The following is a 27154-nucleotide window of genomic DNA, read 5'->3' on the forward strand; positions in this document are numbered from 1 at the left end:
GATCATATTTATTTAATGAATAGCCTTTTTAAGTTTAATCGCAATTCTTGTCTTTCAGTCCCCACATTTAAGGACTTTTTAAGGATGCGTCAACTTTCCTAATTTTTGAAAATGCCATCGTTTTTCGCTCACTGAAAGTTTCATCTCTGCGCGCATGCATCTCTCATCACTGCACGCACGACTGCACCCAAATGGCTCTAGAGCTGACCTTGATGTGCTTAATATAAATTTGATTTATTAAATTAGCGTTTGGTATTTATTTATTTCATTATGTCAAAAGCCTTCACGAATTCGGACCGGAGTCTGCCAGTTGGCGACCCCACTACCGTAAAGACTTCAAAAGCTGCGCCGGCTGAAATAGAAGCGCCCCGTCACGTTTAAATCTCAACCTTCTGTTTTGGCTGTAGACGGGTCCGTATGGGACGGCTTTTGGGTCCGGATCAGGACCGCGGTCCGCCTGTTAGTGACCTATGCCGTACAGTATATAAAATATATAACAAATTACTTAATTTTTGTTAATTAATTTAATACTTGTTAATTTTTTACTTTCATTTCATTTTGGTTATACTTTATTTTGAAAGTCCACTTTAGACATTCTACTAACTATAAGTAACTTAGCAACTACATGTCAACTAATTCTCATTCATTTGCAACTACATGTCTACTTACTCTCAGAGTAGACTGTTAGGTTACAGGTTAAGGGTTAGTCGAATAAGTTAATATATACTTGCAAAGATTCTTATAGTCAGTATGTTGTATATTGTGGGCCCATCAAAGTAAAGTGTTAGAAGATATTAAGCAGACAATCTACTAATACCACTAATACTAGCAGTCTAATGACATGTAGTTGTGTTGCAGAGTTACTTACTGTTAGTTGTCTAAAGTGGACCTTTCTTCTAAATTTTGCCTTGGTGTAGCATAGTTTGATTGATTCATGTGACATGAAATGATATTTTAGTTTAGTACATGAAGCACATTGTTATCTGACAAGTTTTTACAATCGCGTCACTCAGGAATTCAAACACTTGAATTAGTAGGTGTGCCCAACTAAACCACAAAACACCATCTATGGTAATAACTCATTTCCATAATTTGATCATATCTTGATGAATAACTACTGTCATGACCAAAAAATACACACAAACATCTGTATCAAAATGAAAGTCAGTTTTCTGCACATAGCACTGATTTTTGCGAGAACGATTGAATCTTTAATGAGTCCAATTAAATATACATAGAAATAAGTGTTTCCCCTCAAAGAATAACAATGGCTTTACTAAAATGCTGTGCTGTCAGTGCATATTACAGTTCCATTACGGGTATTTAATGAAGAATATACAGGGTTTTGTGTTAAAATACAGCCCATAAACTATTTTGTGAATTTGCCCCAATGTCTTGTGTGTGAAGTCTATTATTAGATAAAGCAAACCGTTATATGTGCAGTTTGTGCACTATCAAACACACAGTATTAAGCCTTATCATACAGAGCTTCCAACAGATGTCCTTCTCTTGCAGCATCACATCATTTATTGAGTGTCACAATATCGAATAGTCTGTTCGATAAGTCTGTTTAATCTGTTTATTTATTAATGTCCAATTTTTTTAGCATATATCCCAGCATCCTCTAACCTGCACGTTTTGCACAGTTCTGTAGGATTCCTTAGAAAAAAAAAATCAGCACATCACTGAACTTTAGAGCAAGAGTAAAACAAGTCTATATTCAAAATTTCAAATACTAACTTTTAGGTTTTTAATTCTTTAATTCTTTTTAGTTCTAAATGTTTATATTCTTAGCGTGTGCTGTTTTTTAAAAAAGCACATTAACCCTGAGTGAAGTCCTGTCAGAATTGCATTTAAGGTTACACTTTATTTCGATAGTCCACTTTAGACATTCTACTAACTGTAAGTAGCTTTGTAACTACGTCAACTGTGTCAACTAATTCTCGTAAATTTGCAACTACATGTCTACTAACTCTCAGAGTAGACTGTTAGGGTAGGTTTAGGGTTAGTAGAATAAGTTGACATATACTTGCAAAGTTTCTAATAGTCAGTATGTTGTATGTTGTGGACCCATCAAAATAAAGTGTTAGAAGATATTAAGCAGATAGTCTACTAATACTCTAATGGCTGTTAGTTGACATGTAGCTGCAAAGTTACTTACTGTTAGTAGAATGTCTAAAGTGGACTATCGAAATAAAGTGTTACCACATTTAATAATTTTTGCTCAAATCTGACAATTAATGGAACACAACTGACTTATAAGTGAGTTCATAAATGTCAGTTTTTCTACCAGTGACATTTGGATGTTCTTATTTATTTGAATTTATTTCCCCCCAAAGCCATTAAAATCTGCCAGAACAAAACCTTCAAATCCAAAAGGCAGCTAATTTAAAAAAATTTTAAACTGACATAGAACTAAAAAAAAAAAAAAAAGTAAATACTAATTTTAGGGCTCTCTCACTCACTTTCTCTTTCTATGAGTAAGCTTCATACTTCCTGGAACATTTGTAAAAAATTATAATAATAAATGAATAAATAAATAAAATGAGTAAATGAGTAAATGAATGCAACAATAAAATAAAGATGTTAACAGTCATGTAAATAAAAGGTGCATTAGCCACCTAACACTGCTGAAGCCAGTAATGATGAATGCTCTTTTAGAATTGTTCTCTGTAAACATGATGATAATGAGAAGGTAATGGGCACTAGACAAGGAGAGATAATGCACTCCAACCTATGTGAGCTGTAGCAAAACACCCTTGTTTGTTGAAAACAGCTCCCTTTAACTTACACTTTTATTTAAAACATTAAAACTATTACCACCCAAATAATCCGTTTCTATAAATGGATTGGTAGCTCTTTGCATTTCAATAAAGCAACAGGCCACAAGACGTAGTGCATTTCAATTATATCAAAATGTACATGTACACCATGTACAACGGCCCAAAAAAATAGCTTATGAAAATAACAAATTTCATTATAGATTAGTCAGATCACTGTGCATGGAGAACTTCATTAAGTGTAAAGCATATTTCTATTAGCCTATTTCTATTGAGCAACCGAATGTCACAGTCATAGATCAATTTCAAATACCCCACCGAGTATGTGCACATCTGTCAAACTATTTTGATTAAAACAATATTTGCTATTAAACATCATAGTGTAATTTGGTAACTTTGGTCACTGTTTCCACAACTGCTTTCAAGCTGTGTATACGTCTTCTTTAAAGACCAATTTACATTGTAATCTTTTTATTTTAAACCATTTTTGCACACAAAGTACAGCATACATTATTTTGACTCTACCGTGCTGATTTTATTTTTCCTTATATAAATGTCATTAATCATATACATCTTTTTTTTTTAAACATTCAATATTGTGAAAGACACACAAATTAAAAAAATAAAAAAAAAAGTGTGGGGGGTAGATTTGTTGATTTCTTTGTTGTGCAAGTGGATCTATAGTTGGAAGCTTTATGGACTTTTTTCATTTAAAAATAGTTGCCTGCAGAGTACAGCCAATATAGTAGCCTAGTGCTGGGCGGTATACCGGTTCATACCGAATACTGGTGTTTGCTTTTCTCATGATATTCATTTTTAAAATACCGCAACACCGGTGTCGTTTAAACAATGTTCGGAACACGACACTGTTTGAGAGGAGTCTCTTTTCACTGTTGCACTGTGGCGAAAAAACAGCTGTATGAGTTTCTGAGAAATGTCTGAAACTGAAGCTGTAGAACTAGTAGAACGTGAACTCAGCAACAAACAAAAATCCACCGCTCCCCGGCCATCAGCTCTCGCGTTTCTCACAAAGGAGCATGAGTTTTGCGCTATATTTAGCAACTCTCAGACCCTTTTAGCAGCTTTTTTTCATAGAATATTCATATTGATAAACCTAGCAACTTTTTGGGATAAACCTTAGCTATGGTTCAGTTGAAATATGTTGCCAGTACTGCCCCGCGAGCACACAGTTAAATTTAGAGCCGAACCCGACTTGAAGTCTTTTTTCCCACAACGAATAGCCAATTTAAAAAAATAATACTAAAAGATGCTGTATTTCACGATTGCACGCAACGGTCAGTAAACAAGTACATGTAAAGAGACAGAATCATCAAGGCTTGGCCAATGCACAAGGCAAAAGAACTTTCCAGTTATGAAAGTTTATGAACATCAGGTGCAGCAGTCACATAAATTATGCAGAGTTTTTGAATGGTTATATGACAAGACAAAAATTCTTCCACCGTGCAAATATTGGTAATTTTCATCAGTTAAGGCTCGTTAGCATTCGGCCTGCTTTTTAGTGCAGTAAGATCACATTTATTTGAATGAATTAATTATATCATTTATTTGAATTGGTGAGAGAGAGGGGGATGAAAGTTGCGTGCGTGAACCTACGTCTGCGCGTCTCTCTCTACAAGCAATGAGGCTTAGTTACTTCAAAAACAGCGATTTTACCCCCTCACTGCAAATAAAATATAACGTTGCGAGTCAGTAGCCTATCGAAGCTATTTTACTAATAAAAGTTTCCGTGCTTTGTGTTCGCTGCGCGATCTCTCTGATATCTGTGTGCAATAATGTGTGTGCCTGCGTCTATGAAACAGCGTAGCCTGCATATAGTTTTAGTTTAGCTACAGACCCGAGCCTGACCTGAGTCCAACGCTATACATTAAGCATTAACCCTAAAGTATTTCGGGACCCGCCGGGCTCGGGTCAGGTAGCAGACCTCTGCATACACCCAGGGGCGTAAATTTCGTCTAACAGTAGGGGGGGACAGTAAACATAAAATTTCTCAAGAGCAATTTTTGAAGGGGACACAAATAATACAGCTAAAATTGTACTTGTAAGGAGGCCCGGTTCTTGACGGCTATAGAAGGGTGGGCTGGGAGATATCTTGGGTGGGCATTTTTAAGTCATCATATAGCCTAGAAGATATTTATACAGATATTGCTATATTAACTATATTATATGTACACTGAAAAAAAAAGCTTTCATGGGCAACCTAGAATAACATGCACTTTCACAGCAAAAGTTGAAAATTAGCTCTAGCTATAAACTCTTTTTGCATAGCATCAGTTACTAAACTTGTTTTGTACTATGTTTAATTGCAATGTCCCTGTCAAATAAAAGAGAAAATAAAAATAAATAAATAAAATAAAACAAACTTTAGCACAAAGCACATTAACCCTAAGTGAAGTCCTGTCAGAATTACATTTAATAATTTTTGCTCAAATCTGACAATTAATGGAACACAAGTGACTTATGAGTTCATAAATGTCAGTTTTTCTACCAGTGACATTTGGATGTTCTTATTTATTTGAATTTATTTCCCCCCAAAACCATTAAAATCTGCCAGAACAAAACCTTCAAATCCAAAAGGCAGCTAATTAATCATTTAGCAGAAAAATGCTATTGTCGTCATAATTAATTATGAATTACATGAATCACGTAAATAACAGACCTACCTTCCATTCAAAATTGCGGAATTTGACAAAAAAGTTGAACACTTTGCATCACTGGATATTGCCTGATCTCATGAAAATGCATATAAATAGTACGCCAAATAAAAACAAAAACTTGTGGTATTGATACACAAAAAAATACTTTGGCGTGTATATGCTACACAATGGGTAGGATTAGGGTTGTGGGGCAGATGCAAATCATATCAGCGCCATGCGCGAGTCAAATGAGCGTGGAAAAGGTACACCAGCCAAATGAGCTTCAGTAGAACAATGAGATGCTGTTTGGCTATATGTCAGTAAAAAAAAACGTTCCTGTCCTGTCAGCCGTCACTGTGCTAACAGCGCACGCTCTGATCGCGTCATCATAAATAACCGCACAAACAAACTATGAGCATACAGCGTAGTTCTGTCGTCAGTTGAGTCATGAAATTAAAAAAAGGCGATTAAAGCAGCAAACTATGCATGCATGTATGTATGCATTACATTTCAGAACGTCTCTCAAATGCATACTAAAGTATAGGTTATCGTGCAATTCCAGATCACAATAAGATGCAAGCTGATATGTATTTTAATTTGTAATTTAATGCACAAGTAAATGTGAGCACAGTGCACTTATACTAGAAAATAGGCACTATTTTTTCATTAATTTTAAAAGCACAAATGAAAATGAAACTATTTAAATGCATAAAACATTCTTTTACATTCTGGCATTTATGTGCTGTTGTCTTCTGGCCTTTTTCACATTCTTATCACTAACTGCATGTCTCATCCATGAGTATGTAATGTTAGAGAACAGGTTTTTGGGGGTTTTGAGAACCAGAACCAAACTGACAGAGCCATAAAGCATAGTGAGCCCCTTTATTAAAATACCTGGAGGTGAGGAATAATACAAAAATTGTCATATTCACTCAGTATTACTTGATATAATAATTCAAAAATTAATTGTATTCAACTGTGTTTTAGGCACTAACATAGTCTAGTACTTTATAGTCAACCACATTTTTATATTGAAATAATGAAGATTTCTGTGCCACCCCAGGCTGGTTGCTGGCCCCTCCCTGGCCACCCCTATGAAAACATCCTGGCTTTACTGGGCGGCATTACGCAAATATTTCCACATCGTGATGTAGACATGTAGACAAGTGTTTAAATGAGCCATTTTAGGGGGGGGGGGGGGGCAGAGTCATAACTTTGATAAAGAATATCTCTTTGGTTTTGAGACTTTAGTCTTTGCAACTTCAGAGATCTTATCTATGCACAATCAGCTTGTAACACTCCAAAGACAAAAGAAAACTTGAAATCGCATCATATGACCCCTTTAAGTGAATAAAATAGCCTTGACAGCCTTACATAATGGAGTTCTCCAAATAGGCCTATTGACAAAAGCAAGCATTTGGACCAAAGCACTGTAAGGCAAGGGAGGGGGAGACTCAAAATATTTTTAAACTTAAAACGCATTATTGAACCGTTTGTGTTGATTTACTACTTACACAATTATTTAAAGTTTAAAATATTGTTATTTACAATACACAGTGTGGTTTTTAATTACATGTTTAGGGGGACAACCCTCAGATGACTCAGCGATCAAGAAGCTAGAAAAGGAATAAGAAGCTCAGCCTGCTGCTCACTGCCGTAGAAGAGCCCCGGCAGAGGATGAAGTGGAAAACCTTCTGCTTTCCCATTAGCTTTCTCACCTAGGCCAAAGAAACAGCAAAGCAGCAGGGCTCTGACATCGGGCTCGAGTGATGTCACACCGGCTCAGCCCCTGCGTATAACTCACCTGGCTCTGCATGCTACAAAAGCAACAGCTCAGGCAGTTGGCAAGGCCATGGCCAATCTGGTAGTGCTGGAACGCCACCTTTGGCTGAATCTAACAGAAATCAAGGGCGCTGAGAAAATGGCCTTCCTCGACTCACCAGTCTCACTTAAGTGACTATTCAGCCCTGCTGTGGAAGGGTTTGCTGAACGCTATATAGAGGCACAGAAGACATTGCAATGCCCCACTGCAGCGGCCAGAAGACCTCATCCACTCAGCAGCCTACAAAGCCGTTGCCGCTTCAGCCCGAGCAAAAGTCTGATTCTGGGCTTCAGCAGCTCCCCTCGGTGGCCTTAGCTATGGTCCCCTCCTGACCCGGTGTGTAGACTGGCGTTTGGCTTCTGGTCAACCTTGGAGCAATGCCTACATATCAGTTGCCTCAAAATGATGGCAGTCTTCTTGGACCTAAATACCTTCCTGCCAGCCTTAAAGTGGCACCATGTCCTGGTCCAGTCGGACAACATGATGGTGGTAGCATACAATCAATCACAAAGGCAGTCTCAGGTCACGTTCCCTTTACAAGATGGCTCAGTGCCTCCTCTTTTGGACACAGAGCAAACTCTCGCTAACTGCGATTCATGTGCCGGGCATTTTTAACCTTGGAGCGAATGGAGACTACCCCTTTAGACAGTTTAAATGACTTGGTCTGTCTTTGGGAGGGCAGAGGTGGACCTCTTCACCTCAGAAGAAAACTCTCACAACCCAATTTATTTCTTGATGCAGCGAGATTCCCTGGCCCACGATTGGCCCAGTGCTCAGCTGTATGTAGGGCATGATTCGGCATCCCCAGCCAGAGCTGTGGAAACTTTGTTTTCAGGGAGCACGCCCCTTCCCCTCTCAAGTTTATGTGGCAGCTATCACAGCGAACCATTCTCTCGAAGCTAGCCAGCCAATCGGCAGAAATTACCTAGTTGTTAAGTTTCTTATGGAAGCTTGGAGAATGAACCCATCTTGTCCTCATACTTGAGACTTGTTCATAGCCATATGGGCCCTATGGGTCCATCCTTTTGAGCCATTCCATTTGGCCGAACTGTGCACCATATCGCTTAAGACCGCCCTCCTCTAGGCTTTAGCATCGGCCATGCAATTGGGTGACTTACAGGCACTGTCAGTCAGTGCTTCCTGTCTTGCGTTTGGGCATAATGAAGTTAAATCATCCCCAAGCCAAGGCATGGTTACGAACTTAAGGTGCTCTCAACTCGTTTAAGAGCCCAGGTTATCACCCTCCTACCACTCCCCGCTGCAGATGGTGAGCAGAATCCCAATCCACTCTGCCCAGTAAGGGCCCTTTGAGTGTGTGTTGAGCATTCTAGTCTGTTCAGACAATCAGAGCAGTTCTTTGTATGCTTAGGAATCTGCTCTAAAGGGCTGCCAGTTATGAAGCAGAGACTTTCTCACTGGATTGTAGATGCTGTAGCCTTGGCTTATGCTTCAGTTCGCTGCAGTGCCCCATAGATGTGTGCGCTCACTCCACTGGAGGAATGGCCTCCTCCTTGGTGTGGTCCGGCAGAATTTCTATCAGTAAGATAAGTGTGCGGTTGCTGACTGGTCGTCGCTGTCCACCCTTGCCATATTCTATGACTTAGACGTTCCTGCCCTGCAGGCATGGATTTTGTCTGCTTAATTATACCTATTTTCCCCTTGAGAGTGGAAAAGGTTATGTCTTGCTTGTGCTTTGTAGGAGCCATTGAAACGAGTGATCCGAGGCATCTTCATTCTGCTCATAGCACGGTGCTATTGGATGTGTTCACAACATGTGTCCTTGACTCAACAGGAAAGACCGTTCGATAGAGAACGCTCCGGTTACTAACGTAACTTGCCATGCTATGAGCTGCATGTGAATCAATGGCTGACGCTTCAGTCTAAGGATTCTGATGAAATGGTACTTTGAGTTGACTTATATAGACATTTCAACAGATATTCGACGGTTTAAGGAAGTGACGTCTTTGTTCCTTGGACATTTCCGGTTAGTGTTTGAACGCATTGAAAACAATGGTGGTAGGCACTTCATGCACAGTTGATGCACGATAATTTATTTAACCCCGCTGTTTAAAATGTCAAAATTAAAATTAGATCCTTGTTGGTCAGTGGTTGGGTGCTCCCTCTGGCCTGGAACTAACATTAATTTATAAATAATCGGAAATTAAAGGGTTTAGATTTCCGAGAAACGCACCTGGATTGCAGCAGTGAAGCAGAATAGCCACTAGCAACTCTAGTATATACAGCGCACATTTCGATTCAGGTAAGGAAAAGTTCTTGTTTTTTCCATGTGATTCTTTGCATTTATTTACGTTAACTCTTCAAGTATGATGCAGCACTGTGTTTTCGTCATTGTTGACATATGCGCATAGCATTTTTATTTTTGTTTAGTGAAAATGGCCAAGCTTTTATTTCCATTTTATTGCAAGCGTTATGTGGGCTATAATTAAACATGAGCTCTCATTAGTTGTATAGCTATCTTGTAAGCAGATAAATGCAGTAACATGTTATAGAAATGTATACTGTAAACTTTAATGTTGAATAGTGAAACAGTTAACTGCAGTAGTTTACAAAAGCTAACGGTATGCTTGTCTAATGTTAATTCCAGCATGTACTGATGTATTAAACAATAATAGCGTTTTTTTATAAGTATTGTATATTAAATGAAATAACTGTTTTTCTACTTTTGTCTTTAGGAAAGCCATCATCTGTAATGTAAGACACCTAAGACAGTGAGTGCTACAGGGAGACAGGAAGGACAGCTGGTTGTCCTGCACTGCCAAACCACGTGACCATATGAACACCCAGATGTGTTTGAGAACTTCAGGATGAAATGCAATGTAGTATTCAGAGCTGCTCATGGCCAGACTGCTGCTTTTGATATTGATCACATGTTAATAAATTTGCTGGAAACAGTCTCTGTCTTTTGTTTATATGAAGTACTGGTCAAATGTCTGGACACATTGCTATTTTTTATGTTTTTGAAAGAAGGCTATTATGCTCATTAAGCCTCAATTTGTTTGATCAAAAATACAGAAAAAAATATATAACATTGTGGAATATTAAAATTTAAAATAAATTTTTAAAGTTTTAATATTCTCTATATTTATTTCTGTGATACAAAACTGAATTTTCCTCAGCCTTGACTCCAATATTAAGTGGCACATGGAAGGCAGAGATCATTCTAATGTGCTGATTTGATATTTGGTCATTGTCAGTGTTGGAAACAATTGTGCTGCTTAATATTTTTTCTGGAACCTGTGATACGTTGGGATCATTTGTTCATACAATGGATGACATCAGTCTTAAGTTCGGTTAAACTGAAGCAAGACAAACAGTGTTACTTAAGAAGTTATCATGGTTTGTGCTAAGATGTCCGGGGAGGTTTTTAGTGGGCATTTCACTTGCATTGCTGGGTCAGTCTGTTCGTCTACACCAGGGGTTCCCAAACTCGTTCCTGGAGCCTCCCCAACACTGCACATTTTGCATGACTCCTTTATCAATCACACCTGTTTCAACTCATCAGCTCATTAGTAGCAACTCCAAGACCTGAAATGGGTGTGTCAGACAAAGGAGACATGCAAAATGTGCAGTGTTGGGGAGGCTCCAGGAACGTGTTTGGAAACCCCTGGTCTACACAAATATTCATATTTATTTGTACAGCGCTTTTCACAATAGATATCGTTTCAATGCAGCTTTACAGAACATGCATGTTTATTACAACGCTAAATGAATGCTAGTAAGCTAATCACTACATGCCATTATTACTGATTTCATTTGTTTAATGTGCTTTGTTTGGTCAAGTTTGTTGCTGTGGAACAGTGCTAGAAAGCATCTGAACGCTCTCTCCTCCACATCATGAGTAGACATGCCCCTTACTGCTTATATGAATGTATCTCTGAAGGGAACCGACTGTCTTTAGAAAAGTTTCAATGACATTTTCATTTGATCTGATAAAGTCGCGTTCATGAGCGGAGCTGCTTTGATTACAGCCCTTACTGGGGAAACCAACGCTATCTCACGGCAATTCGTACAGTTGGGCAAAAAAGTATTTAGTCAGCCACCAATTGTGCAAGTTCTCCCACTTAAAAAGATGAGAGAGGCCTGTAATTTTCATCATAGGTACACTTCAACTATGAATGGGGGGAAAGAATCCATTTTGATTTTGGATTTTGTAGGATTTTTAATGAATTAATTGGTAAATTCCTCTGTAAAATAAGTATTTGGTCACCTACAAACAAGCAAGATTTCTAGCTCTCACAGACCTGTAACTTCTTCTTTAAGAGGCTCCTCTGTCCTCCACTCGTTACCTGTATTAATGGCACCTGTTTGAACTCGTTATCAGTATAAAAGACACCTGTCCACAACCTCAAACAGTCACCCTCCAAACTCCACTATGGCCAAGACCAAAGAGCTGTCGAAGGACACAGAAACAAAATTGTAGACCTGTACCAGGCTGGGAATACTGAATCTGCAATAGGCAAGCAGCTTGGTGTGAAGAAATCAACTAGGGATGTAACGGTATGAAAATTTCTCATCACGATTATAGTGACCAAAATTATCACGGTTATCAGTATTATCACGGTATTGTTAAAATGTGCTGGAGATGTTCAAAAAGTACCGATACATAAAACACTTCACCAAGTTGTATACTTAAAAATCAACAAACAGCAAATAAAGTGACTTTTTGTTTGCATAATCACTAAAACAATGGCATTACCAATGAGGTCTGGATTTTAAATGACAGCTTGACTGACACCAGTTTAATAGCATGTTGAAATAAATAATGTAAATGTTCAAATAAAGCTTTGAAAAAGTTTCGTATAAAAGGTAAACCTCACATTTCAGCCATAAAGAAAAGAGTTAAGTCAAAACGATAATTGATTAATAAGGGGAAGGGGAAGGGAAAGTGGTGTGTGGCCAAGTATGGTGACCCATATTCAGAATTTGTGCTCTGCATTTAACCCATCCAAGTGTACACGCAGTAGTGAAGACCCACCCGGAGCAGTGGGCAGCCAATGCTGCAGCGCCCGGGGAGCAGTTGGGGGTTCGATGCCTTGCTCAAGGGTCTCACCTCAGTCATGGTATTGAGCGTGGAGAGAGTGTTGGTTATTCACTCCCCCACCCCCCCACCTACAATCCCTGCCGGACCTGAGACTCGGACCCACAACCTTCAGGTTACAAGTCCAACTCTCTATCCACTTATCTGCTCCATAAATAATTCTATATAGCTTATCTGAATTGTTTAAATGTGTAGAATCCATATAAGCTTGTTTTTCATCAACCGGTTAAAATTTACAGCAGGTCATGCACATTTGGTCCGTTTTTTGGCCAGACAGAAACTGCACTCAGGTTGAATGTAAATAAGTGTCTGTAAATCCACTCTCTGACAGCAGGTGGCGCTTTATATGGAAAAGATGAATTACAGCTGATTCCCGTGAACTCCGCGAACAAAGCAGTATTGTGTTTAAGAACACTTCCTTTAGGTATTACATGGAGCTAAGATGAAAACAAAATGCCATCGAATCGTTTCTGAAGACAGTCAGATCCTTCAGAGGTACATTCATATAATTAATTCACTGATATATTCATTTGTATAATTCCCTGTTTTCACTCAGAATGAAACTAACGTTACTCTGCTGCTGTGCGCTCGTGAGACTGTTACGCTCTGCTTTATGCTGGACAGTATTTATTTATCGTGAGTTGTTCAAATCGCGGTAATTGAATACGGTTTTAATAATTAAAATATGAAACGGTAATACTAACCGTGGGGAATTTTATCATGATTTATCGTCAAACCGGTAATCGTTACATCCCTAAAATCAACTGGGAGCAATTATTAGAAAATGGAAGACATAAAAGACCACTGATAATCTCCTTCAATCTGGGGCTCCACGCAAGATCTTAGCCCGTGGGGTCAAAATAATCACAAGAACGGTGAGCAAAAATCCCAGAACCACACGGGGGGACCTAGTGAATGACCTGCAGAGAGCTGGGACCAAAGTAACAAAGGCTACCATCAGTAACACACTACGCCGCCAGGGACTCAAATCCTGCAGTGCCAGACGTGTCCCCCTGCTTAAGCCAGTACATGTCCTTGCCCGTCTGAAGTTTGCTAGAGAGCATTTGGATGATCCAGAAGAGGATTGGGAGAATGTCATATGGTCAGATGAAACCAAAATAGAACTTTTTGGTAAAAACTCAAGTCGTCGTGTTTGGAGGAGAAAGAATGGTGAGTTGCATCCAAAGAACACCATACCTACTGTGAAGCATGGGGGTGGAAACATCATGCTTTGGGGCTGTTTTTCTGCAAAGGGACCAGGACGACTGATCCATTTAAAGGAAAGAATGAATGGGGCCATGTATCGTGAGATTTTGAGTGAAAACCTCCTTCCATCAGCAAGGGCATTGAAGATGAAACGTGGCTGGGTCTTTCAGCATGACAATGATCCCAAACACACCGCCCGGGCAACGAAGGAGTGGCTTCGTAAGAAGCATTCAAGGTCCTGGAGTGGCCTAGCCAGTCTCCAGATCTCAACCCCATAGAAAATCTTTGGACGGAGTTGAAAGTCCGTGTTGCCCAGCGACAGCCCCAAAACATCACTGCTCTAGAGGAGATCTGCATGAAGGAATGGGCCAAAATACCAGCAACAGTGTGTGAAAACCTTGTGAAGACTTACAGAAAACGTTTGACCTCTGTCATTGCCAACAAAGGGTATATAAAGTTTTGAGATGAACTTTTGTTATTGACCAAATACTTATTTTCCACCATAATTTGCAAATAAATTCTTTAAAAATCAGACAATTTGATTTCCTGGATTCTTTCCCCCCCATTCTGTCTCTCATAGTTGAAGTGTACCTATGATGAAAATTACAGGCCTCTCTCATCTTTTTAAGTGGGAGAACTTGCACAATTGGTGGCTGACTAAATACTTTTTTGCCCAACTGTACGTATTTTACGAGGTGGCTAATTCGTACAAATTCATACGACCTCACTCGTACGATTTAGTATGATTTGTCTAAACCCCAGTGATGGGTAGGTTTAGGGGCGGGGTTAGGTGTAGGTCATTCGTATAAATTCACATTTGCACATTTAAGAACAATCAGCCTACACTACCAGTCAAAAGTTTTTGAACAGTTAGGTTTTAACAGGTTTTTTTTTTAAGAATTCTCATCTGTTCAACAAGCCAGCATTTATTTGATCCAAAGTACAGCAAAAACAGTACAATTTTGGCATATTTTTACTACTTAAATAACCGTTTTCTGTGTGAATATATTTTAAAATGTAATTTATTCCTGTAATCAAAGCTAAATTTTCAGCATCATTACTCCAGTTTTCAGTATCACATGATCCTTCAGAAATCACTCTAATATGCTGATTTGCTGATGATCAATATTTAAAACAGTTGAATACATATTTTTCAGGATTCTTTGAATAGAAAGACTCCAAGATCAGCATTTATCTGAAATAAAAAGCTTTTGTTACATTTATACACAATTCCATTCAAAACCTTGGAGTCAGTATAATTTTTTTATTTAATTTTTTTGGAAAGAAATGATAGAAATTAATACCTTTATTTAGCAAGGATGCTTTAAAATGATCAAAAGTGATTGATAAAGACATTTATAATGTTACAAAAGATTTGTATTTCGGATAAATGCTGTTTTTCTGAACTTTCTATCAAAGAAACCTGAAAAAAAATCTATTTAGCCGTTTTCAACATTATAATAAATATTTTTTGAGCAGTATATTAGAATAATTTCTCATGTGACTGGAGTAATGATGCTAAAAATTCAGATGCTTTGAAATCACAGGAATAAATTACTTTTTAAAATTTTAAAATAGAAAACAGTTATTTTAAAAAGCAAAACTATTTCAAAATGTTACTGTTTTTGCTGTATTTTGGATCAAATAAATGCAGGCTCGGTGAGCAGAAGAGAATTCTTTAAAAAAAAAATATTAAAAATCATACTGTTCAAAAACTTTTGACCGGTAATGTATGTTAGCCTATAATTTGAAGTTAAAGATATTAATATTAATAAGGTGAGTCTGAGATGTTTATTTGACAGTGATTTCACATTTCTTGTTTGTATGAAGGCTAAATACAAATAAAAGATGAACATTATTTATTTGTATTTATTTGCCATATCGTCCAGCCCTAACTCAAAAGGTGATGCACATTTATAGAAAAAATATAAATATATTATAAAAGGTAAAAAAAATGCCCATAAAATGTAAAGATCAATTTAACCTAAAAAGATTAATCTGCTACATGACAATAAGCTACATCAGCCGGAATACTTCAATCCGGTAGGGGTGTATCACCAGTAAAGTAACGATATGCTACATATCACGATACAGAGACCACGATACGGCAAAACTGTGGTAGCCTGGCCTAATTCATACATGCAGCCTCTCTCAGTGTATTTATTTTGTCTTAATGTATGTATTTTGTGTTAATGGATTGTAGTTAAAGAGATGTTGAAAGGTCTCTCTCTCTCTCTCTCTCTCTCTCTCTCTCTCTCTCTCTCTCTCTCTCTCTCTCTCTCTCTCTCTCTCTCTCTCTCGCAAATGAACAGTTGATGAAGTAGACTTTTCTGAGAATAGAATATTGAAGTGGAGATCGCTAAACTGCAAGCTAACCGGTGTTTTAAGAAAGCAAGCATGTTTATCGACATTGGAGAGAGTGTCCGTACACATGGTTCCCAGGTTGACATAGATAACACACTTAGCAGATATTTCCATATTGCGCAAGTGGGAAGCTCTGTTTTTGGGATTACGTCTCTTTATATCAGGCAACCCAGTTGTGTTCCTCTGCAGATTGCAGCCTTTGATATGGATCATCTCCCCTTGATTATTAACCGATGAATGGGGTTGCTGCCAAGTGTTTTTCACCATTTAAGCCAATATTTGCCTGTATGAAGAGGACAATGAGCACACATTTTGTTGCAGCGCTCAGGACAAAATGTCGCCCACACTTGTCAAAGTAGCTCAAAGATAAAATAATATGTGAATCACCATATATTAGGAACAGTGTCCAGGAACTGCTGCATGGACATCACTGTTTTTCCTTTTCATTGTAACTGTATGTCTGTTAAATTGTGCTTGACTAAGACAAAATGCTAGTCCGTAAAGAAGAAAAGAAAGACAATCATCTTTAACATTTACATTTACATTTATTCATTTAGCTGACGCTTTTACCCAAAGCGACTTACAATTGCTATACATGTCAGAGGTCGCACGCCTCTGGAGCAACTAGGGGTTAAGTGTCTTGCTCAGGGACACATTGGTGTCTCGCAGTGGATTCGAACCCGGGTCTCTCACACCAAAGGCATGTGTCTTATCCACTGCGCCATCACCACCCCTTAACACAGTAACTTTTCTTGCTTTCTGTGATATTTGACATTTGGTTTCTTATTTACATCATTATATTAATAATATTTGTAAGTAATTAACACAGTAACTTTTCTTGCTTTCTGTGATATTTGACATTTGGTTTCTTATTTACATCATTATATTAATAATATTTGTAAGTAATTAGGGATAAGATCTGAAAACCCAAACTTACAAAAATGTTTTTTAGGGTAATGAATAAAAATGTTCCACACATAGCAATAGCACTTAAGAAAAGCTAATTATTACACATACGGTGTTTAGGTTAGAGGTGCAATGGATTTCAAAACTAAATGACATACACAACCATTTTACTAACATAAGACTTCTATTAAGACTTCTAGGATAATAAACAGAAAAAAAAGGTTGTTATGCAATGTCTATGAACACATTTGCACATTAACACCTATTCAGTATTCAGCAACTCTTCACCTCTGCATAGCCTTCCAAAGGATCTCAATGTAAGGGCTATGAGAGGAAATGTTATTAAAAACGGTTAAAATGAGAATCATTATCCTACCAAATGTGTGCTACAGTATTGCATGGAGAACCTTCATCACTGAAGTCACTTTACAGGGAAAAAAAGTGAATTTAGAAACCGCAAAAAACCAAAGGGTAAGTTCCAGCAAAATAAGGGGGGTATAAAATTAGATGAACAAAGAATGGGCTCAGCACTTTATATTGGACACTTCAAGGAAGGTCATAAGCATATGGTTTCATGTGGCAATTTTGCCATGCCATGTGCTTCTAGGCAGCCTGTGTTGTTAACTGCAGTGATGAACGGTGGGGGAAGCACAAGCAATTGTACACTAAACAATGAACCTTGCTCAAAGTGCTCAAAATTACAATATAAACAAAGTGGCAATTCCAGGGACAAGAGAATAAACCTTAAACCCACACGTTGCAATGGAATACCGAACCAATTCTCTATACATCTCCGATTGTGGGGTGTACTCTGTACGTACTGCATTTTTAATATCATAATTTCAGTAATGTGCCTTTCAATAACTCATTTAATGCAATTTCCAACCCATTTGATGGCCCAATTATCATAAAAGGAAACCGGATTTCCAGATGAAAAAAAGCAAAAAACACATCGATTGAAAGCCCAGTAGCCAAAAAAGCAAGCAGATGTTTTTTCCACAGCAAATAGTGCACAAAATGCTCTCACTGATTCCTGCTGAAGCATACAGGTGGTTCCTAAAACTACTTATTTAGATGCTACTGCCCAATAAACACTGACTTTAGCGCCACTAAAATCAATGGTACATGTATCTGCCATTGACTAACAGTGAATTTGCAGTCCTACTTAGAAGTGAATGGCATAAGTTTATTTTTACCAAGTTAACTCGCAGAAGTATTTTTCCTGAAAATGAAAATTCTGCCATTATTTAATCAACCTGTTGTCATAAAGCCATCACTCAAGTTAAATGTGCCATTTTTTTTAAACCTGAATGAACGTGAATGAGAGTTCAGAGCTTCAGCAGAGAGAAAGATTTGATTTTCTTTCTATTTCTCTCACAAAGCTATTATACACTTTAGAGCTCATATGGACTATTTATGCCAATTTTTAGTGTTTGACAGTGACGGTCACTATGAACTCATTTTATGGGAAGATCTTTATAAAGATTTTTCTAAAATTCTAATTTTTTGTCTTGTACAGAAATTTATTTTTGAACTTGAGGGTGAGTAAATATTGATAAATGTTATTTTTTTCTGTAATCATATACTCACCCTAATGTTTCAAACGTAATATTTTTTTTCCCTCTTTGGAACATAAAGGAACATTTTGAAGAATACTTAAGTCCAAACAACACTGGACCCCACTGGCTTCACTGCTTGAACAAAAATAAAATATTGTTCATGTTCACAGAAGCAAGCAAGTAAAAAGTTTTATTTAAAAATAGTAATTTGTAAATAAAACACTTTGACTGAGGGTTCTCAGATCAGAACTCTTTTAGGGTTCTCGGTACAAGCCCCATGTTGCTACCTTGCACGCTTTGTAAGGAACCATTTCCTTATTTGGAATGCTGTTTGACTAGAACTGAATTTGACCAAGGGGTACTTCAGATTATTACATAACACAAAAACTCTCACATCCCCTCTCTCTACCTCTTTGTCACTGTCTCTCCTACTCATAGACACACAAATAAATACAAACAAATTTGTACCACTCTACATTCAGTGGTCATTCACCAGTTCACTGTTCTTTCTATTTTTACACCAGCCAATCATCAAAGTCACTGCTTATTAACAATTTTCGACGTTTTCAAAAGAAAAGTCACCTTAAATTATAGCTAGTTGTCAAGTAGACTACCATAACCATCACAAAAGATTAATATGGAGAACTGTACCCCTTAACTGTCATCCCCATTTTTGAAAATTCATGTAAACTTAAATTATTATAATTCATGAACGCTTTTGAATACAGACCTAAGGTTGGTCTCTTTTTAAAGGAGACCATTAGCAGATTATTACAGAAGTGAAATCATTTAATAAAATTAAAATATTAAAGTTATAGAAGTTTAAATTTACTGTAAAACAAATGTATTATACTATATTTTATATAAAATAAATATTTCAAAAATAGTTAAAATAAAATTAAAGCCATATGTGTACATAAGTTGTTACAAATTTGAAGTTGATATAAAAAAAAATTGCGGTTCATATGCAATTTTGTTTAGGCGTTATACCAAAAACAGCCACCGGGTGCCATTCAATCTCCATTAAATTTTTTGTTGAAGCATTTCTGGCACAAATCTAACAATTTCTCTCTCAATATTACACCTATAACACAAACACCAAATATGGAATCTTGAGACTCAGACCTTTCCAACGATATGTATTTTGTCAAGATTATAAAAAGTTTTGATTCTAAAAGACCGTAATATATTTTGTAGTATGACACCCCCGCTAAGGGGGAGGAGACCGCTAAAACATTTTGAAGTACCATTTCTATGGTAACGTAATGTCCGATTTCAAAATAGTTTTCACAGGATGAATTTGAAGATTTTAAGCTTTCAAATGGCATATAGGAACATGTGATAGGAAAAAAGGCAGAAAATAAAGACTTTTTGTGACAAAGGTCAGAACTCCTGATGTAGATTTATCACAGACTCTTGGTGCACTCTTGTCATAAATGAATCAATTCCCACATAATTTGTAACAACAAAAAAATTGTAAAATATCTATTTAGGAGACTTAGACCTTTCCAATGATATACAGTTTGTCATGATTACATTAGGATTTAATTGTAATATAGTGAAGTAAAGTTAGGCGTCCCGTATACGGGACAGTGACAGTTAAGGGGTAAGAACAATTCTTACTCAAATAAATAAAGTGTACCCTTGAACTTTGTTGTGGTATTCACAAACCACTTTTTTTGCCTAAATGTGGCCTCATGTTGTAAGATTCATGTTCAGAAGATTTATTATGTGTGATATCAGGTCAAGACCAGTGTAAAGTCCCTCACATTTTGTCTCATTATTTGGGTCTGTGTGTGTCAGTTTCATGTTCTGGCTGGTGCCTGAAACCATATTTTTCGCAAAGATCAAGTGGTTTTGTGTCCAACTCAAACCAAAAAGATTCAAAGGTTAAACACACAACCAAGTTCAAATTCCTTTCAGGAAAAAAACACTCCGCATACACTAAAAACACAGCCTCGGCCAAAATACTCGCTTAATTTATGGTTCAGATTGAAGCACCAAATTATCAATCAGATTCTTTAGATAAATGCAGAGACACAAGTGTTTTTCTCCATGTAGTCTTAATTTAAGGTAAAGTTTATTTTCCGCTTGCATAACATTTGATTGATGTCCTGCTTTTGTTCCAGCCGGTGCAGGTCTAATTGAAACCAGTTTTTTAAAACAGCCATCCCACTGTTCAGTGAAGTCAAATTGCATTTATAACTAAAGAGAACATTGTTAAACCACAAATGATGAGATACCCAAACAACCAAAAAGTAAATGACATAAATGCTTAAACTGTGAGTTTATGCAATGCAATAATGCCTGTCAATTAAAATGCATAGCATGACAGTTATACCTGCATGTCATGTATGAATCAAAATGTTCCCTTTCCATGTATAATTTGTGGGTGATTAAATGTGTGAATGACTCAGAACGAGAATACAGAGAAGTTCAAGCACTTGGCATGGTATCTTTGCAACTGTGTGGGGTTGCCTTTATGGTAGTATCCCTGGACCCAGCTACCCTGAGGGAGTGTCGGATAAAAGCATCTGCTAAATGTTAGTGTACAGCTGTCTCTGTGTACTGGTTTCCTTGACTGTAGTCATAAAGAGAGGAACTTCAAGTAAATTAAGGCTTCCTTCAGGAATTACAATTTAATTCCTAGCTAATAAAATGGTCCTGAAGCAACTAATCCCAATCCATTAATAGAAAACCAATAAAGAACACTCCTATACAGAACTGAAACTGAACACGAAACCAGGGGCCATGCGAAAGTACTGGGGTCCGTGGAGAAGACTTCTAAAACAAAGCCTTTTCTTTAAAAAAAACTACATCTCTATTTTATTTGAGCTAATCATCTAATGAGCATTATATAATGGGTTTTTTTTCATAATTTAAATGTTAGTTTTCTGAAAATGTTATGAGGCAACTTTTCCCTGTGACAGCTGAATCCGAATGGAAGATCCCAGGGTCGGTACAAGTTAGAAATCCCCAATGCTCTCCAAATGAGTGCATATGGTCCTGTGCCTTGTTTCTTGCTAATTGCCGTTAGGTAATTGATTAATCATATTAAAATAAATATAGACTGTAAATAAACATTTCTACAAGTCGGGCAAACTTTTTCACTGTCCTCCGTACAGTCGCATGTTGGGGTACAAAGACGCGTGTTATTTTAACGCGTGCCATTTTAATTAACTTTATTAACGTACTGAATTGGTTGTAGCGGAACACAGGCTAATCAGTGTGGAAAGAAAAAAACACAGCACCTTACCTGCTATCCGTAAATGATGTTACATCCAGCCATTTACCCATCTCGTTTTTCACGCAGGGCATGTTAGGGTAAGGAGGACGGGTCAACATCCCGCCGGGGTGCCACTGTTCGGGCGGAGGTCGCTCCCGTGGAACCAGAGCCTCGTTTCGGCCGTACTCGTAGGGGTTACAGATAAAAGGCGTATCGTGGCCGGATGCGTAAGGTGTCCTCTGTTTGAGGGACCCATACTGGCCGTTACTGTCCTCAGCGTACATATGAGGGTACGCCCAAGTGCCATTTATTTCACGGGGCATCATCTCTGCCTTGATTTTGACATTATAGAGATTAACATAATCCTCCACGGGGCCCGCGAACTCGCCGGACATCTCCGTGGGCTTCGCGAAGCTCTGGCTCGGTCCGTTTTCGAGCTCCGGTTGCACGAAATGGGCCATGCTCTGGGGCAACAGTTGTTCGAACTGGCACGAAGCCGCTCGCGTTGCGTCCATGTCCGGCGCCGCCGTACCTTCTGAATTCAAGTTGCCAAAGTCCCCGGACAAACTGGCGAACTCATGCACCTCCGGCACACCAGCGGTTAAGTGTGATCGAGATGCGGTGCTGTACTGCAAGGTCGTCACCTCATCAGCCATCTGCTCCAAATCGCCACTTTTAAACAACCCGAGCAGTTTGTCCCTGCCTCGCAGCACTGCGCCTCTGTCTCGTCCCGCCACGAGAGCGTACTCCCTTTCTTTCCCTCCTCCTGCCTCCCGTTCGCTCACTGAGCAGTTCAGCAAAGGCATTCCAAACAAAAAGATTTCCTCACTACTACATTCAGTGGTCAGGGGCGGCGGCGCATGGTGCGGTCCCACCTCGCCCAGTTCGCTGGACTCCATAGCTAAGCCCAAAGATACGGACACGGCTTTGCACAGCTCTCGCGCTGTCTCCGAGATGCTACTGCTGCTGCTGTTGGAGTTGGTGGTGGTGGTGCACGCGCGACTACTACTCGCCACACTTGCGTCACGGACCGAGCACAACTCGCGCGAGTGAACTTCAGCCGCAACGCAGCCCTTCTGCCCGCTCTCAGCGCCCCGAAGGAAACCTGCGCGACTGCCGTTGCTTTCGGTGGCGTCTGCGCGGCCCGAGACGCTAGATGAAAGGGACGAGTCGATTTTATTCGCTTTTAAACTCTTGTGAAAATACATACGACTCGCCGCCGCCTGCATCACTAAACTCGCACTCTCGCACTCTTTCCCGGGGCAGCATATTATTCCCTTGCTGGGGGACAGCTTGCTTAAAAGCATTTCTGTCGACGCGGTCTCCTGCAGGCAGCTGAGCTTATTGAAGTTAGAAAAGTCCAAACACTCGGCGTTTTGAAAAACGCTTTGGTAAGGTCCGTGGAAAACTGCGTCTGGGGATTCGCAAGCCTCCCCCGGAACCTCCATAGTCTAGAAACCGAGCACAACACTGGCCGCGAGGGTTTAAAGGGGGCTCACCGCAACAAGTTCATCGACAAAATCCTTGAAAAAGTTCCAGTCAGACAGACATGAAAGAGCTGCGCTGCGCGAGATCGCGTGAGCAAAACTAGTGAAACGAGCGCTCACGCTCAGCTGGAGACTCAAGGTGGCTCTTATAAACGTCAACGGAAAAGTTTTCCGAAAATGCACGTGAACAGCCTTCTGCTCATCAGAGCTTTGAGTCCCGCCGTATGCTCAGTCAAGGCGTGCAAGCTACGCGCGTTATCCGTAAATGAGTGGTTGAACGTGAACCCGACCGGGGGTGGGAATTTCTCTCCACCGCTCGAGTTTTCCGTCTACCTTGAGAACAAGCGAAAAGATTTGCGCTGTTTTCAATGATCAGTCCGAGCCGAGGCGGCGGTTGCTACAATACCCTGGGCACATCACAAAAAACCCCACGCTTTCCTTAAAGTACAATTAAGCCCTTTTCTCTCGTGACAGGTACTCTCCTGAGCTCAGTCGCAGGGAAAGCGTGGAGAGCTTGCTGTGTCACGGTGTTTTGCCGGGGTACGCAGTTATTTTACGGAGAGCTCGCTCGGGAAAGTCATTGAGTGATTTAACTTTCAGGACTAAATAATACAGCCACGGGAACGGCGCCAGTAAAACGGGTAAATGAGAACATGCCGCAAATACGAGCACGGGATCACAACTCCCTTTCACTTAGTATTAAAATATAACACTGATGTATATGTAGCCTATCATAGGTTGAAAAAAGGTGAAAAATGCAATAAAAATCAATGAACCCCAGTGCTCTATGGGAGTCTGCACGGTGCACACTTTATAGGAGTTCTGGGCCTCTGTTCTGTGGAAATGTTTCCCGTGACATTTATTACTGAGCACACGTTATAGCCATTTATAGAGCAAATTGAAGAGCAAAATAGGATGATGGCTATTTTTTAAAATGGGAGAAGGCTATATTTAACGTGCTGCCAGAATAAATGTTCCTGTCTGGACATTTAATGACAATTAAATGAAATATGTGACCCTGGACTACAAAACCGGTCATAAGTAGCACAGGTAAATTTTGTAGCAATAGCAAACAAGCCTACACTGTATGGGTCAAAATGATTGATTTTTCTTTTATGCCAAATATCAGGATATTAAGTAAATATCATGTTCCATGAAGATAATTTGTAAATTTCCTACCTTAAATATATCAAAACGTAACTTTTGAACTTCATTTGGACAACTTTAAAGGCGGTTTTCTCAATTTTGATTTATTTTTTTGCACCCTCAGATTCCAGATTTTCAAATAGTTGTATCTCGACCAAATAGTGCCCCATTCTAACAAACCGTACAGCTTTCAGATGATGTATCTCAATCTCAATATTTTTTTAAATGACCCTTATGACTGGTTTTATGGTCCAGGGTAACATATGAAATAAAAAAAAATTGTGTATAATTTAATGGACTACTTTATTAAATGACAGAATTTAAGATTAAATTAATGTAAGGTCAGATTTGTAAACATTTCAAATGCCCCCTCATCAGGGACAATGTAAAAGTTTGAGTTGAGAATGTGAAATAGTCTATGGATAATATGACTGATTCAGCAATAAAAGGAAATGAGAGAGTCAGAATGTGTTAGATAAAGAAGTTCTGTGTGAATAAATACATTAAATATCCATAATTTTTTTTTTTGCTTGGACTGTTGTTGCTTTGACAAAGGCGAGACACTACTCTAGGTTTTCATTAAGCTCTAGAAGAGGAGAAAACATCAAGACAATAATTACATCTTCCTAAACAGTCAGGTCCTGAGATGTCTTCTCATTCACATCCAGCCACAAGGACCCGTTCGATCAAATGTGCATTATTATGAGTACTACTACAAGCAGTAGGCTATTATTATTTTTTCTATAGAACTTTCACCAGTGAAAAGGCTATCCTTTTTTTTTCACTGTAACTAAATGTGACATTTATTTATTTTTTTCTTTGCCACAAGGCTCAAAAGATCTTAATGCTCCTCGGTGAGAAAACATTCATTACTAATCCCTGTTGTCAGTTCAAAATTAATAACAATGTAACATATAAAGCCTTATTTATATCATGTTACAAGAAGAATGATTTCCAAGAATTGGCATAAACTTTGCCCTATTAAGAAGCAAGAGTTCAGAGAAGCACTTCACATAACTAGCAAGCATGCCACGTATGCAGTGCAGGAAAAAGATATTGCATTTACTGTGCTTTATTGTCGTGAACTGTCTCTGATGAAGAATGCTGCAGTGAAGTGTTTGAGGTTATTCAGAATGGGTGGCTTTATTCAGAATGAATGGGTGAGTGACTGTGGGAGGATCTAAGAGTGAGGGACGGAAGTTAATAGGGCTGTTTTGATTTGTTTAGTTTTGGCTGGAGATTGCTGCTATGAAGGGAAAGTGCTCAGTTGCGTTGTTTATCAGGCTGAGTTTTGGTTATATCTCATCATCACATTTTTTGTTTATCATTATAGGAACAGGCATTCTACTCGTTCCTTGCTGGTGCTCTCAGTTTTTTATTTTATATTTCTTTTGCTCTATCACATTCGTTTGAGTGTGTGTGTGTGTGTGTATGTACAGCACCTGTTGCTTAGTAACTGAAATGTCACACATACTCAGAGCATTACGGCAAAGTGCACCCCATTTACTCTGTTTAAAAAGATGTTCTTTTATTTATTTAAAATAAATTTGAAGGTTATGTAGACCTGCTAATATTATATTAAAAGAATAGTAAACTCAATCGATAGCACATGTGATATGATGTTGAATGATTACAACAAAAAAAAAGAAAAGAAAAGCACTTAGAATGGAAGTGAAAGGGACAATCCATAAGCATTACTACTTAGTGTTTCAAACATACAGGCATAAAGAATATGTTGTCAAAAAATGTTTATATCCAAAAAAATTATATCCAATTTTACAACTTCGATGCCATGATAGCATACTGCCTAAAAACTCTATAAATTATCATAAAAATAACAAGGAAAACCTTTACAGCTCAAATAAACAATTTCAACAGAATCAAGCGCTTTATAAAATTCTAAGCTTCATATTTCTGCTTTCAAAAAATTGGTCTCATTCATTTATGTGGTGCCTCGCTGGGCAGAACAAGGGGCAGAATTATATTTTGTATTGATCAACATTGTTTCACAAACACTGTTGATTGAGCTTAACTTCTATTGTTTATAGAACATTCCTTTATTTTCTTTGATTTCTTCAAACCTTATAGGGTGTCACCAGAATCAAGATAAAATGAATCCTCACATGTGCAAACTAACGTCTGTGTCTGTTTTGTGCTCAGTGATGTAAGTGAAAAACATTTTGATTGAATCTCCATACAGGTCAGATTAATTTTGCATTATTAACTCAGTGGACAGACAGAAAAGCCACTTAAGTGAATGTGCATATGTATTTAAGTAAGTGTCTATAAAGCAGTCTTTGAGGTTGCTGGTGTTCCTTCATCCCCAGGGACCAGTCCAACATTTATCTGCATGTATGTTCTGACAAAAGGAGAGTGACAATCTGTATATCACACCCAGACACCTGTAAACAGGCCAGACATTTCTGTACATAGAAACACTTAGCAAACACATTTCAACATAAGTTGTCTTTTCAGGTCATTCAGAAAATATTCAATCCTTTAAATTGAGTTGCTGCTCTAAACATGTGAGTTTTGCCAAAATGGTTTAAATGAGTTTGTGTCTCTCTGATTGTCCTAAAGCAGCATATAGGCAAAGATGTGCTGTATTCATCCTACAAGTTTCCTATGTGTCAATAAAGAATATTTAGTTTTAAGAATGTATGTGCTGTCGGCTTCTTTTAACAATTGACTGGAATGTCATCCCAGCAGGAAAAAAAAAGCCTATTTTTTAAATCTATATTTACATATGTACATTTAGACATGAGCAATATAGCCTATTCTGGTATTCATTGTTAACAACTGGGGAGAACTTTTTTTTTTTTTTTTTTTTCTCACACTCACTCAACATTTTTCAAAGCAATGTTTCTGCAGGCTAAAACATTTAGTCGATTCCTCCATTCTCTAATTGAAGGTTACAAAAAGACAGCACAAAGAAGAGGATTTGA

The 27154-nt window shown here is 38.3% G+C and overlaps 1 protein-coding gene across 1 annotated transcript in view; it reads right to left on the bottom strand.

Moving 5' to 3' along the window:
• LOC306871479 (androgen receptor-like) overlaps positions 1-23605 on the bottom strand; it is a 123882-nt gene extending 100277 nt beyond the window's left edge. The window contains exon 1 of the mRNA XM_079419443.1: positions 21607-23605. Coding sequence (XP_079275569.1) covers positions 21607-23024 — 1418 coding nt within the window. The 5' untranslated portion in view covers positions 23025-23605. The remainder of the gene's footprint in view (positions 1-21606) is intronic.
• Between the last annotated feature and the right edge of the window lie 3549 nt (positions 23606-27154).

Source organism: Barbus barbus (genome assembly GCF_936440315.1).
Source record: "Barbus barbus genome assembly, chromosome: 6".
Lineage (NCBI taxonomy): Eukaryota > Metazoa > Chordata > Actinopteri > Cypriniformes > Cyprinidae > Barbus > Barbus barbus.